The 15,235-nt window shown below is 46.8% G+C and overlaps 1 protein-coding gene across 4 annotated transcripts in view; it reads left to right on the top strand.

The window, feature by feature from the left end:
* PRDM11 (PR/SET domain 11) overlaps window positions 1-8,339 on the top strand; it is a 45,099-nt gene extending 36,760 nt beyond the window's left edge. For 3 of the 4 annotated variants that reach the window (XM_030274139.4, XM_030274138.4, XM_030274140.4), the window contains exons 7-8: window positions 2,052-2,702; window positions 3,539-8,339. In XM_030274139.4, coding sequence (XP_030129999.4) covers window positions 2,052-2,702; window positions 3,539-5,703 — 2,816 coding nt within the window. In that variant the 3' untranslated portion in view covers window positions 5,704-8,339. The remainder of the gene's footprint in view (window positions 1-2,051; window positions 2,703-3,538) is intronic. The other variant, XM_030274141.4, reaches the window with a different exon arrangement.
* Window positions 8,340-15,235: the final 6,896 nt, after the last annotated feature.

Consider the following 15,235-nt stretch of genomic DNA (forward strand, 5'->3'; position numbering starts at 1 on the left):
CTTCTGAATTAACATTGGTATGAATTTTGCTTTTTATGTTAATGAACACCAGTGAGTGATTAGGTACAGGCTGCAGTGATTTTGCTGCTGTAACATGCACACATTAGTCATCCAGATGGCTTAGTGCTTTCTGAAAGTACAGCAAGAGACAGTCTGTGTCCTTGGAGCAGCTGCTCTACAGGGGCACCAAGGCTATGAGCTATTGCCCTGCTGTGCAGACATACCTTTAGTCCTGGATTGTCATGGTGTCATGGTTTGTGGGAGCTGAAACCGTAACTCACAGCCTGCTCTGTGCTACAAGTGTGGTGAAGATCTGCCTCAGGACTCTCCAGAACCTGCCACAACCTAATGCAGCCTCAGGTAGTAACTCTTGTGGCGACAGAGACCATTCCAGAAACCCCCTGACATCTTGGTGAGCTCATCCTGCTGCAATCTGGGCTTAGCCTGCCTTCACAAAAGGGGCATGGAGATGTTGTTAAAACGGAGCATCACCTGGGCCATTGCTAGACTTGAGAGAGACATCGAAGCTTCAACTGGGAGGGCACTTGGAAGTGGTCAGGAAGCGGCACAAAAATCTGCTGAGTCACTTTCTATTTAAAAGATACCAAATCCCTACAGATAAGTCTGTCAAATGAAGTGGCACACTTTACGAACTCACAGAAAAATAACATGGTTCCTGGGTTTTGTTTCTGCTGATGGTTTCTGACCTGCCTCATCATTGGAGTTGAGACCAATAATATGAGGGATCGTCTTGTGATTTCTAGCTTTTCCATAGGGCTGAAGCACTCGGCTTGTTGGGGGAAAAAAATCATGGAGAAAGAAGAACCTAAATCACTACCTCTAAATCACTACGTCTCACAGTAGTTGCTATGGTCCATAACAGGGGAAATACTAAGAGAGAGAGTGAAAGCTTTGTCCATAGAAATTCTCATCAATGTGTTGAAAATGAGATCTGTTGTTATATGGATTCACTAAAGAAGTGGCTGAGTTTCCCAGCCAGCATCCAAACCCAGTGCACAATCCCATCCATTCAGGCCAGCCCTTTTTACAGTGCCTTACTCTGTTTCAAGTCTTGCATCTTTTCTGCATTCTTAGCATTGCTCTCCTTAGAGAGGGAATGGTAGCTTTTGCTCCATAACTCTTATGAAAGCATGAATACACTTTAAGCAAACAAAACCAAAAATCAGCATAAAGCAGCGTCTTGTTTGGGAAGCCATCAATGCTTGAAGTTATTTACAAGATAGAAGAGTGATGGAAATTGAGCCAAACCTATCGTCTTTTGAATTTCCAGGTAAGGAAATCTGGCTATTCCCTTTATTTTAAGCAATTAATAATTTATATGAGGTTGCTTTTAATATTTTTTTTTTCAATTACTGAATGGTCATGCTCTCAGACTCCACCCGGACAAGCTAGATGTCCCATCCTTGGAGGGCATTCACCTGTTGTAGCTCAGTTGACAATGTGTACCTTAGGTTTTAAGTGTGCAAGTTGTTTTTACTCCTTTACCTTTGCATTTCTGGAGCAGCCTCCAAATTGAACGAGAATAAAGGGGCTTGCAAACTTTGTGCCATGGCGTGCACAGACACTGGGGTTGTCATGAAATGGTGTAAATCTCTCGCTGCACTGCTTGATACCTTTTACCAAGTCAAAACAGGCACAGGACTTCCAGCTAGCCAAAATAGCATTTAGGCTCTGGGTATAGTTTCCACCATGATCAGTCATTCACCTCATAGTCCTCTTCCAACACAGGTTGGTTATACCTTTAGGTTAAACAAGCTGCCTGTAGTTTCTCTTCTCTTTGAAGCGTGTGGGTTCTACTCTGCTGTGGTTACCCAGGACTGTCTCTGTTTTTACAGACATGCCCATTAGCAGGGCTTCTCCTCTTGCAAGCCTCAGTTTCCACTGAGTTGTGTCAGTTCCCTGGCTTGTAACACAATATGCAGACCTTCAGGGATTCAGTCTGCCTTTTTGTTCTTTTTTGTTTGAGTTTTAGATTGAGGGATGTTGCTCAGTTCCCAGTGATAATCCCCACCCCTCGTTTTCCATTCTAGGAGACAAAATGTTACAGAATGAAAATTCAGAAAAGAATGTAGAAAATCAAGAGGATGCAAAGGGGGCACTCCAGTTCACTACCTTAAAGCAGGGGAAGAGCCCCTACAAGCGCAGCTGTGATGAGGGGGAATCCCACCCCCAAACAAAGAAAAAAAAAATTGACCTCATCTTCAAAGATGTCCTGGAAGCTTCTTTGGAGTCTGCCAAGTTTGAAGAAAACCAGTTAGCAACAAGTACACCACTTTCCCTCAGAAGAGCATCTAAATACCAGGCTGAAGACATCTTTGAGCAGTGTGGCAATGCCATGCAGCGCAGCTCCCTGAGCCTCAGCAGAAACCAGAGTGAGAGCGAATGGAGGGTCCCTCACAGTTCCTCTTTCATCTCAGCCAAAGAGATGAGCATCCTTGAAGACGAGGAAGAAGAGCCCCTGTCACTTAAAGCAGACAGCCCAACTGAGCTGTCACTGGCCTCTGCACAAGGCAACTCCCATGAAATCCCTAGCACATCCTTCTGCCCCAACTGCATCCGGCTGAAGAAGAAAATCCGGGAGCTGCAGGCTGAGTTAGACATGCTGAGATCTGGGAAGTTACCCGAGGCGCCCGTGTTACCGCCCCAGGTACCCGAGCTCCAAGAGTTCTCAGACCCCACAGGTAAGCCTTGCCGAGTTAGAGCATTCTCCAAACCCTGCCTAAGGAGAGTAGTGAGATGCCTGTGTGCTATGTACCCATCTAAAGCATTTTGCTCTGAGTATTCAGGTGAACCTGTGGTTCCATGGAAGGTTCTTTGTCAGGTTTTGTGACTGGGTGAGCCCAGAGCTGATGCTGTGGGTACAGTGGAAAAAAGTGTTTGGGAAAGACTCTGTATGACAATTTACTCTCTTTGTTGCCATTGTAATTGATAATGCACTGTCAATAAAAAAGACATTCCATTGCAGACAGTTTGTTTGCTGTATTTTTGATGCATTCTCTTTCAGCAGAAGACCTTCCACAATGTCTCACATGCTACCAAGAAAGTATGAATGACTCTGTGGTAACGCTGAAATGTTCTCTCTGTATATGAAATTATGTCCTGCTGTGTCCCTTGTTGGAAATCTCTCTCTGTTTCCTCCACTGCCTTAACACAACCACATGTCTCTTTCTGAAGATACATTTAATTTCCTCCAGGAACATGCTGTCAAGCAATCAGGAGCATTCAGGAAAAAGAATATTTGGGTCACACAGTGTATTGTTCAAGTGGCCAGGATGTAGTGTCCTTTTTTGCTGTTCATTGTGGCATGTTGGAGACAAAGTTCTTACGCAGAAATATTGATTCCTTTTCCCTTCAAAGTCATGATTCAAATTCTATCCATAATATACTGTGGGCAGAAGAAGAGAGATTGTGGCCAGCTCTGTGGGCAATGCTCTTACTGTCACCAGTAGGATGGTTCTCTAGCTCAGCAACTTTGTAAATACCATATTTTTTTCCTTTTTTTATTTTTTTGTTACAGCTTCAGAAAGCATCATCTCTGTTCCCACCATCATGGAAGATGATGACCAAGAGGTGGATTCTGCTGATGAATCAGTTTCCAATGACATGATTGCTGCTACAGATGAGCCTTCTAAGATGTCTTCTGCCACGGGCCGGAGGATACGGCGGTTCAAGCAAGAGTGGCTTAAAAAGTTTTGGTTTCTGCGTTACTCGCCGACACTGAATGAGATGTGGTGCCATGTCTGTAGGCAGTACACAGTGCAATCTTCTCGGACTTCAGCCTTCATCATTGGCTCTAAGCAGTTCAAGATACACACAATAAAGCTTCACAGCCAGAGCAACCTCCACAAGAAGTGCCTGCAGCTTTACAAGCTCAGGATGCACCCAGAGAAAACAGAAGAGATGTGCCGAAATATGACCCTGCTCTTCAATACAGCCTACCACCTGGCCCTGGAGGGCAGGCCCTACTACGACTTTCGGCCTCTGGCAGAACTACTGAGAAAGTGTGAACTCAAGGTGGTGGATCAGTACATGAACGAAGGAGACTGCCAGATCTTAATTCACCATATCGCCCGGGCTCTCCGAGAGGACCTGGTTGAGCGCATCCGGCAGTCTCCCTTCCTCAGCATCATTCTGGATGGGCAGAGCGACGACTTGCTTGCAGATACAGTTGCAGTCTATGTGCAGTACACGAGCAGTGATGGGCCTCCAGCAACTGAATTCCTGTCTCTTCAGGAACTAGGCTTTTCTACAACAGACAGTTACCTTCAAGCATTAGACCGGGCTTTTTCCAGCCTGGGAATACGACTGCAGGATGAGAAGCCAACGATCGGCTTGGGAGTTGATGGTGCTAACATTACCGCCAGCTTGAGAGCCAACTTGTTCATGACAATCAGAAAGACCTTGCCCTGGCTTCTCTGCCTTCCCTTTATGGTGCATAGGCCCCACTTGGAAATTTTGGATGCCATTAGCGGGAAGGAACTACCGTGTCTTGAGGAGCTAGAAAACAATTTGAAGCAACTGCTCAGTTTCTATCGTTATTCTCCCCGACTCATGTGCGAGTTAAGGGTCACTGCTGCCACTCTGTGTGAGGAGACCGAATTCCTGGGGGACATTCGAGCAGTGAAGTGGATCATTGGGGAACAGAATGTGCTCAATGCTCTCATCAAGGATTACCTTGAGGTTGTGGCCCATCTCAAAGATGTCAGTGGCCAGACCCAAAGAGCAGATGCTTCTGCCATTGCCTTGGCTCTCCTGCAGTTCCTGATGGACTACCAATCGATCAAACTCATCTACTTCCTGCTGGATGTGATTGCTGTGCTTTCACGCCTTGCCTACGTCTTCCAAGGGGAGTATCTTCTTGTGTCGCAGGTGGATGATAAAATAGAGGAGGCCATCCAGGAGATCAGCCGGCTAGCAGACTCCCCTGGGGAGTACTTGCAGGAATTTGAGGAAAACTTCCGTGAAAGCTTTAATGGAATTGCAGTGAAAAATCTACGGGTGGCTGAAGCCAAATTCCAGTCGATCAGAGAAAAGATCTGCCAGAAGACCCAGGTGATCCTAGCCCAAAGGTTTGATTCCCGCAGCCGGACATTTGTGAAGGCCTGTCAGGTATTTGACCTTGCAGCTTGGCCCAGAAGCACTGATGAGCTCATGAGCTATGGGAAGGAGGATATGGTACAAATATTTGAACACCTGGAAACAGTCCCATCATTTTCCAGAGAGGTTTGCCGAGAGGGGATGGACACCCGAGGGAGTCTGCTGATGGAGTGGCGAGAACTCAAAGTGGATTATTATACCAAAAATGGTTTTAAAGACTTGCTCAGTCACATTTGTAAATACAAACAGAGATTTCCCCTCCTAAATAAAATAGTTCAGATCCTCAAAGTCCTTCCCACCTCTTCGGCCTGCTGTGAGAAGGGGCGTAGCGCCCTGCAGAGAGTGCGCAAGAACAACCGCTCTCGGCTCACGCTGGAGCAGCTCAGTGACCTGTTGACAATTGCTGTTAACGGGCCGCCCATTGCCAACTTCGATTGCAAAAGGGCACTCGATAGCTGGTTCGAGGAGAAGTCAGGCAATAGTTACGCACTCTCGGCCGAAATGCTGAGCAGGATGTCATCTCTTGACCAGAAGCCGATGTTGCAGAGCATGGACCATGGCTCTGAGTTTTACCCTGATATTTAGGAAGGAATGCCTCAGATCAGATAATTTTTTTAATCTATACTCTAAACTTTGATATATTATATAAAATATATATATTATCTATATTAAGGAAAAACCCACACTGAAAATTTAAGACGATGTGCGTCTGATAGAAGCTAAACAGAATTTTAAAGATTGAGACAATGTTTAGACATTTACTGATGTCTCCAACCATGGCAGCTGCAATGTAGGTGGCAACATTTCATTCTTTAGAAGCATGTGCTGGGGCCATACTCTACATGTTCAAACCTAACAACCTATAAGCTAGACAACGGGTCTTTGTCAGCCTCATCCTCCCAGCAGTTTCCTTTGTATGTGTGTTGTCAGTTTACTGGGTTGTTTTTGTTTTGTTTCATTTTGGGGTTGTTTGTTTGTTTGTTTGTTTGTTTTCCCCTTGGTTTCAATCTCTGCCTCTCTTTCCATTGTTCAGCCCAGTTATTGAGCCATTTGAGCCTTTTGTTGGCAATCATCAGATTTCTGATTTCTGACAGAGCATCCCGTGTTTTGTTGCCCCCTGCTCCACCCAGTTCTCTTCAGCTGAGTGAAAGATTTCTTCACTCAAAAAATTACTTACAGGAGAGAGGGGCTGGGAGCATTATTTTGGGTTTTTATTCTGATTTAGAAACAAATGCCTCCACTAAACTGTGATGCCTCTTTCTCAGTTCTCCGTACCTTTGGGTTGTAGAGTAATACTTGGCTTTCAGCTCCTTTTGTGATAACCCTAGTACCAGTCTATCATACATATGTTATAACATGATGTCATGTGCAGACTATAAAATAGCAAAGTAGAGAAGGCAGGGGGAAATTTTTGCATTTATATTTTTATATTGTATGAGATAAATATATATATATATATACAACTATTCATTCAAAACCAGGGCTGCTGTGGAAGCTAGACAGCCAATGAGTCAAGAGCCACCTCTGGGCGGAGATTCAAAGGCTTAAAAAATTATATTCTAATTTACATTATTTATACCATGTCTTTATAATCCTAGATTGTTGTGGGGTTTTTGTTTTGTTTTGTTTTGTTTTGTTTGGAATGACTGAAAGAAAAACCTGCTGCAGTTTGGTGGCAGGAGCTATCAATGCAAGATTATCTTGGATTATATTCATGTGTGATGTCCTACAAAGGTTCACTTACTCTCTTGTGACCAAGGTAACATGTTCCACAGCACAGCTGACTGATGACAGCAGGAAGAAGGGATGCTCTGCTTCTTCCTGCAAAATATTTCTTCCTTTCTTGGAGGAATGCAGAGTCCAGCTGAAATGTAAATGGGGGACTTGCGCCTTCCATCACAAAGAGATTGTTTCGTGGGCTTGGGGCTTTTCTTTGTTTTATTCTTTTAAAGTAAACAAACAATATCACTTCAGGTTAGAAAGAGAAAAAAAAGAAAAAAACACAAAAAACCCCTAACCAACCAAAAAAAACACACAAACAAAAAAGGTGCAAAAACTCCACAGATGCTAGTGCCTTGCCCTGCTGATGTGGCATGGACAGCACCAACCTGACCAGATCATCGTGGGAGTGAGATGTGTAGTCCAAAAGGTGTCCAAGCCAACATGTTCTCACTTCCCAGAGGGATGAGCTTTGTGCCAAGCTGTGTTGTTTGGAAACATGATGGTGGTATCAGCAACACTGAACCTTTCCTTTCTCCTGTTACCCCCTGCCCTTGGTCTTGGTGCTAAGATATCTCTAGAACCGTTGCTGCTAGTTAATAGCTTTTCATTTATATAAATATATATATATATATATATATAATATTATTTTATTTTTTAAACTTTTTTGTTTGTTTTTAATGGAGATGTAGCATGTTTGGAACTGATCTCTCTCTGAGTCACTTTCACTGCCAGGGTTCACGCACTGTCTTCCCCAGGAAAACACACACTTCTACCTAGGTCTCACTCACCTCCTGCTAACCCCTTTGCCTTCAGCAGAACTTCACAGCCAGCACTGGCAGAGACATGCAGCCAAGCCACTATGGTACAACTTTCAGACCACACAGGAACAGCTAGGCTGGTGTTGGTCAGGGGTTTGAAAGTGTTTGCCTCCCTCCCTGCAGGACTGAGGAGGGACTGAGCCTACCCAAAGCACAAGTGGTGGCCCATCCTTGTGTCCTGACACTGCCCCTTTGCTGTAAAACAGGGCCTTTCAGTCAGATGGTCTGAGCGGAGCAGAGTGGACCCTGTGAATGTAGCAGTGAGGGCTGGTCAGGCTGGTCAGCACCCTCTGTAGCACTTACCCCTTGCCTTACCTCTGACAGCACGTGCAGCCTGAGGCTGCTCAGGCAGGAGAGGGCATCTGTGCCAGGGCCACCCACCTGCTGCCAAACTGCCGCCAGGGGTGCAGGCGCTGGGTGCTCTTTCTTGTGGTCCTCATGGAAATGTCACAAGCTAGGTCAGGGCATCACGCAGTTGCAACACAGGGGCATTGATATGACACACCTGAGAAACATGAAAAATGGCTTTGTTTTCATGTTTTCCTGTATTTTCTTACGAATTATATGATCAAGTTGATCCATTTATGCAGAGGAGTGAAAATTAAACTGGAAACCCCCTGCCAGCAGTACAGCCTTGGGTGGTTATTTGCCTGACCATAAAGTAGGGACCTCTCCACAAAAGGTGCTTGTAGCTCTCCAGGCATGGGGAATTGGCTCTGCTCAGGGTGCTGCCACAAAGCTCTGGAGCTGCTGCCTGCCAGGGTGGTGGCAGGCTCCCTTCCTTTTCGAAACTAGAGGAGATGTAAAAAGATAAAAAAGATAGAAAAACTGCTGCTTCATTCATTTCTGACTGGAGATGGGCATGGTGAACATAGATCATCGAATCCATAGATCTCCATAGCTCTTTGTGGGTGGAGAGGAAAAATCACCTGCTTTTCTGTTTGCAGCAGCAAAAGCTCCTTGGCATAGAGGCCCATCAAAGTGCCTGGCCCACATGGAGGGGAGGAATATTTGGGGACAGTCTCCAGACACCTTTGGAAAGAGGAATGCTCCCCCAGGACTTGTGTTGAGTAGCCTGAGAGGCCTGTTTACAACTCTCGATCCAAGCCTCCTAACTTTTGCTACCGGAGAGAAAATGGTGAGGTAAGAGTTGCCAGAGGCCTCTTCAGAAATTACTCTTCCAATTTGTCACTCCTTCCCTTTGGTACACTTGCAAATCCTGCTTTCATCAGTGACATTTTTCACCGGCAGCTTTTACTTCTAATGGTGCAGTGAAATGTGCAGCATGTGGTGATATTCTCTGGCAGCTAGCAGACACAGGCAGAGCACTTGTTTCTGTAGCAAATAACTTTGCTTGCAAACAGTGATTCCCTGCCCCTGGATGTTATGGATACTCATGATAGGAGAGGTCAGAGACCCCTTACATTGATGATGAGGATAGACAAGAGCTTGGTAGAGCAGCTGGCCCAGCCCAGCCCATCGCAGCTCCTCCAACACAATTACCTGTTAACCTGCACATCAGAAAATAAACCTGGTCTTTGCCCTAGGGTAATGCAGGTGCTTTGCAGGCTTTCCCTCCAGGTTAACCTACCTGTCAGATCTGTAGCTCTTACTTTCGTGGATAGCCTATGGATGAAAACATGACTACAAGATAGGGAGAAGGGAGGAATATCAGTGCAAAGCACCCTTGGCTTCCCAGGGCTCCCAAACCTTTCCCAGAAGCAGGTGCATCTCTGTCCCCTGTTTGTCTGGGCCCAATCTGGTGTCAGTGAGGCCAGGAGGCAGCAGCAGGCATGGGGAGGGCTTAGCAGGGTAATGAGGGAGGCCTCCATGGCTCCAAGTTTGCCATGCATCAGGTTTAATCAATGCCTTTCCTGCTGTGCTGAGAGATCAAGAGGAGCTGTTTTGAATGTGTTCCTCACAGTGTCTTGAACTGGTTAGGCTGCAAAGACAGAGGATTCAGTTTTTCTTGAATGACCTCTTTATTGTCTCCTTCCCACACTCCTTCCCCTGCATCTTAGCTGTGGCATCTGACTGTGAATAATGCACACTTCTCCAAACCCTTGGGTTTCTGTTTCTAACCCGTGGGATTTTTGGTTGCCAATTTCCCTTCCCCACTTTTTGCTCAGGCTCCTTGCCTCTTTTACCCTGCTGTGAAGCAGAAATCTGTGAAGCACATTTAGACATGTCCTTCTACAGGGCTCACCCGTGTCCACAGGGATCTGGGCCCTCCAGCCACAAGACCGACCTCAGCAGGGATAATCCTCACAAGAAACCAAAGCTCTTCCCATACCAGCAAAAGCACATGGAAGTTATGGGGACTGTGAGGGGACATGGTGGGCAGGGTCCTCATGTGGCGTCTACCCTGGGTCTTGAGCCAGCTGCAGCCATGTCTCCCATACTGGTGACGCTTTTGCTGGTATGACTGTTCAGACGTGAATCAGGCTTGGTCCATCTCTTTCTCACAGCACAAACTCAACCAGATGGCCCGCAGGGTCTTTGGAGTCCCCCTTCTTTCTTATATCATGAGGATTGCTGTTTGTTTGACCAGTGCCTAGACAGCTGGCTTGCAAATAAGCAGCAACAGCCTCCGCTTTTGCAGATTCCCCTTTCAGCCCTGTTAAAAGAGGTCTTAAAAGCAGAGAAATGGTACGTTAATCCCCCAGCCATTGTATCCAATGCAGTAATGCCTATGCAATTCCTGTCTCCCTTGGAGACACATATGATGTGTGTGCATGTAAGCTAGTGTATGTATACAGTACATATGCATATGGTCTATATATTGTATATACGCACATCCCAGTACATATACACACAGTACAAAAGATTAAAATCACATGCTTATATATCTATAAATGAAATCCTATATATTTATATATTTCTATGTTTTCAATAGATATAAAGATTATAATATAGAGATAGACTCAACCACCCTTGTGTAAGGCTGGCCCTGTGTTCTAGCACAAGGCACATAACACTGAAGACTTTGGACTTTGGGATGGTTTTAGCCATACACTGAGGCCTACATTTACATGTAAAGCACTCTATGGAGAGGGGCTTGGCTGTGTTTAGGGCAAGGGGTTTCCTTGCTGGCATGTTAACCAAGTGATAAATAAGGTTTGTTTAATAATGGAATGTCTTGGTAGGGGAAAATGCTTGAGTGTCGTTCTCCCAAGAAAGCCTCTTGCTGAGAGCCTGTGTGTTCACACTTGGACAGACACATATCCACCCTCATATGCACTTTCGTCTCTCTGCATGGATGTGGTTGGCAACTGCGGGCACTGGTGCTGTGGAAACGTGGCTTTTTGCAGTTCCACCTGGCATTCCTCAGCAGTTGCCAGCACACTGCCAGGGAGACCCTGCGCTGGCCAGAGCTCACACAGCACCAGCGAGAGCGTGGTGCGCTTGTGGGCATCGGTCAGCGACACAGCTGTGGCACTGGGGTAAAGGCAGCAGGAGAGCCAAGGCGGTTTTGAGCGGAGGAAGGGTTATGGCCACGCAGTTGGTGGTGGAACAGTGCAAATGAGAAGGAACCATGAAGTCGGAGCGATAGATGAGAGTGTGCGATCCCAATTGGGAAGGCACGCTCAGCTCTGTTGGGTCAGGCTGGCCGCTGTTCTTCTGCAGGAACCACTCCGCTCCCTCAGGACTCACAGCCGCTCCTCAGCCTGTGAGCAGCCTGCCTGGCCAGGGGCCCAGGGAGGCTTTCTGGAGGAAAGGGAATGATGTGATTGTATGGAAGACATGGTCAGTGTCTCACGTATGACTTTGGGCCCCAGCACACAGCGTTCGGACCTTGCCAGGCTGAAGCACCAAAGAGTATAGTCCTCTTACCCTGCCTGTGCAAAGAGACACCTGCTTTCCCATGACCAGCATTTCCATGCTGGGATGGGGGTGGCTCAGTCCTCCCTGAGTATCTGCTGATGCCTGTGGGATGGGCAGCTGTGTCATCCATCCATCCCTCCCTTCACACAGCCACTCATAGGACACTGGCCCTGCTGCATCCTGAAGCCTTTGGCTGACGCCTGAGAGAACCTGAGAGGTGCCTCTGGCTGGTCTGGCAGCAGGTGGTCAGTCAGTGAGCTGCTTCCCCACAAGGGTTGGAGGGAAAGCATGGAGGTTTGCCTTTGCAGCTCCACGCCAGGCCTGGCAACCACTGCACTCCTTGCCGTTTGTTTTATTTGTTGGCTTTGGACGGGAGGAGGGTGAGTTGTAATTCCGACATCCGAATGGATCTTTACACTGGTATTGCATGAGCAGACGCTGTGCGAGCTGCCCCCAAGCCCTGTCACACACCTCAGTGCCCTCTCCCAGGCCTCTCTCCTCCACACAACTGGTAATCCACCTCAGCCGCCCCTGCCCGGCGGCGGCTCCCCGCTCTGCCACAGCCCACCAGCCGCGCGGCACCGGCGGGGAGCTCTCAGCACCTGTTCCTCACAAACCTCAGAGACAGTTTTCTCTTTTCTCGCTCCGGCCCCCTCCTTCCGAAGCCACTGACACCCGCGTACGCTCAGCCCGCGGCCTCGCCTCCCAGCCGCCCTGCTGGTGCTGCTGCCGCCCGGCGAGGGGTTCCCATGCACTGCACCTCATGTCGAATAAGCTCGCTGGGCTACGCGGGGGAACCACGTCTCATATGCTGTAATGTCCCAAATGCTACAGGAGGGCTACGGAGCTTTCTGCCAGTCATGGCATCCTCATAGACTCACCTGACAGTTAGCAAAAATGCATTTCTACTTCCAGAAAATGAGGTTTTGTCTCAAACCTCTCCGTATCCACATCCAAGCACAGCCCTGCTGAACTGTTTCAAGCGACCTCTCACCCACCCACTCACCCACCACACACGCATATGAAATGAGAGAAAAATATCTAGACATCTATTACTATATATGTATTAATATGTTAATATCACTCTTTTGGAGACATTAAAATGATATTACTTTACAGACTATGCTTTATAGTACCTGTGTGAAAGGACCTAGGACACTGGATACGAATAGAGCTATGTTGATATATCATAGTATGTACACAAGAACTTTCCTTTTGTCATATTATCCTTGTAATGTAAAATGATTGTTAATAAAAAAAATTAAATTTATCAAGTTGGATTGCTAATTCTTTAAATTGTTCTTGGAGGTTAATGTCATTTTGCCAGATAAAGGGCATCTAAGCTGATGCACTCCCGTTTCCCTCAGCCCAGGACTATAAAGAGCAGATCCAGTGCTGATTAATCCAGAAAAGTCAGTTGCAGCCCCCTGAAGTGCTGGTAGTTCTCCCTCCTGAGTGACTGGCTCCTGACTTGCTGAGTGCCTTCTGCAGCCCCTTGAAGTCGCACCTTGGCAAGCAGGTCCAGCCTGTCCTGTGATGGAGCTGCATTGTTTCCCCATGGGCTGGGTTATCCCAGTGCTATGCCAACGCTGCAGTAGGCAGGCCAGGAGCTGGCACCTCCCAGCATCCCAGGGCTGCTCTGGGTCAGCACATGCTATTTTTGGGTAGGGATGCAGAGTGGGTGCCCTTGAGGCTCTGCATGCCCTTTCTAGTCAGGTACAGTAGCATTATTGTTAGCTTTGCTGTGGTGGACTGGGCTTGTAATGGATTGACAAAGCTTAACATATGTGCCTGGTTTGGTTTGAAGGTTGGAGACACTTTTCCTGAGCTCTAAATACTCTAAATCCAGTGGAAGCTGGGCTTTTTCTATCCTTAAAAGAGAGGGCTGACATAACTTTGGATTCTTTTTTTTTTTTTTTTTTTTTTTTTGACACTGGGCTTGCAGTTGATTAACTAAAGGTGCAACTTTTAAAACAGCTCAGTGTATTAAGAGTATTTTTGTACATGGAGGGTCTTAAATCTGCTAAATCATTGTGGGCAAGAGAGACAATGTCTGAAATAAGTACATATGTCCATGGATTAGTCCTGGGCTGTGGGTTGTGTTTTCTGTCCAAACAGCTGAAAACATTGCCTTTGTAGGCTGAGTCTGGCTGCTGCTGTGGATACACCTCGCAGCAAAGGCACTGCAGGGACTGTGGATCATACTTCCTTCACTGAGGCTCAGGTTTGCATGGCAGTGCAACCTTGCAAAGGTTTTGTCCATCCTTAGGTAACGGCTATAGCTAGAGAGAAACATAGGCAGAAAACAAAGCTCTTCCAGCACAAACAGTTGCTCACTCAGCTGTAATTGTGTCCATGTGGCAGTGGAGGGAATCAGAAAGCGAGGAGCAAGCTGTGCAGCTGTGAGTGTGGATCCTGGGTGTGGCAATGCACACTGAGTGTTGATACTGATAGTATTGCTGAGCTTCAGTATGCAGGGATGGAACCATCAACAGGACTGGCTCTTTAATCTGGTCTGAAGGATTCCCAGTTTTCCAATTGGCCCAGGGGGAGCAAGTATGTAGACCCATCAGTCCTCTCAGGTTAAGGGCTGTACAGAAATTTTGGGTTCAGAGCGAATGCCTCCAAATTTTAATGGAGAATAGCCACTGGAGCAGGAAGTGAGTAGCAGTTTCTTGGCTGAGAAGTGGAAATTGGCCCAAATTTGTCATCCAATAGGTCTAATAGGAAAGGTTGTTTCAGTGACTTCCTCAAAGTCCGCTTCATTGAGCAGACTACATATTACACACAGTTTATAATTTTCTGGCAGCTTTCCCTGTAGTGATTTAAAATAGCTTATTTTTGAGCAGTAAGCAAGCCCAGCAAAATCCTGGTGGTTGTCAGGGCTTCGCTTCAGTTGGGTTTCCTGGGCACCTGTCAGTCAGCAGTGAAGACTCCTTCTCTGGGGTTTTTGCCTTTGCTAGTCAATTGACAGCATGAAGGCAGGACAACACTTTCAGCAGCTCAACCATGTGTAAAGAGTCAGAACTGCTCGTGAAATGCATTGCTGCATTGTAATTAATTTCCTACAGGCAATTTTGTGGTGTAGATTCTTGTTAGTCACCTTTGGCAGTGATCAGCCTCCTTGCTGGTAACTTCAAACCAAGGACTTAAATGCAAGATCCTTTCAAGCAAAGTGCACTGAGCTTTTATCAGGAATGGAAGCTTGCACAAAATTCATCTGATCAAGGGCTAAAGGTGCCCTTCACTTTTAGGACCAGTGATTCTCCTGTCAATATGAGTGAAAAGGAAATTGAAAAATTCCTTGGCGATGGTTGTCATAGCATTAAAGCCTGCCACACACTTCCCCAGCTCTGCTGGTGTCCTGGATATTCTCTATGGACTTGACTGTTGTTAGCAGCTGGTGTGAGAAATTTCATTTAGCAAAAAAACTGGATGTGTTTCTTCCTGGAAGCAGAGGGTGTGGAGCCTATGATGCCAAGAGCTTGCAGGCACAACCAGAGGGGGTTTGCAGCACTTCCTGGGGTCCATCTTCCCTATCTTGCTCTCCTGAGACATGCTCGGCTGAGCATGTGGGTGGGTTTAAACAGATGCCCCCCAAGACTTCTAGATCAGAGGGCAGATGCCGATATCTGGGCAGTGCCAGGTCCAGCCCTGCAGTGGCACAGGGGACCAGAGGCTGTTTCTGGCAGAGCTGTCGCCATACGCCGCACGAATGGAGCCACAGCTCATTTACAAAGGGTTCTAAAAAT

The sequence above is a fragment of the Taeniopygia guttata genome, chromosome 5 (genome assembly GCF_048771995.1).
Source record: "Taeniopygia guttata chromosome 5, bTaeGut7.mat, whole genome shotgun sequence".
NCBI classification, from domain to species: domain Eukaryota; kingdom Metazoa; phylum Chordata; class Aves; order Passeriformes; family Estrildidae; genus Taeniopygia; species Taeniopygia guttata.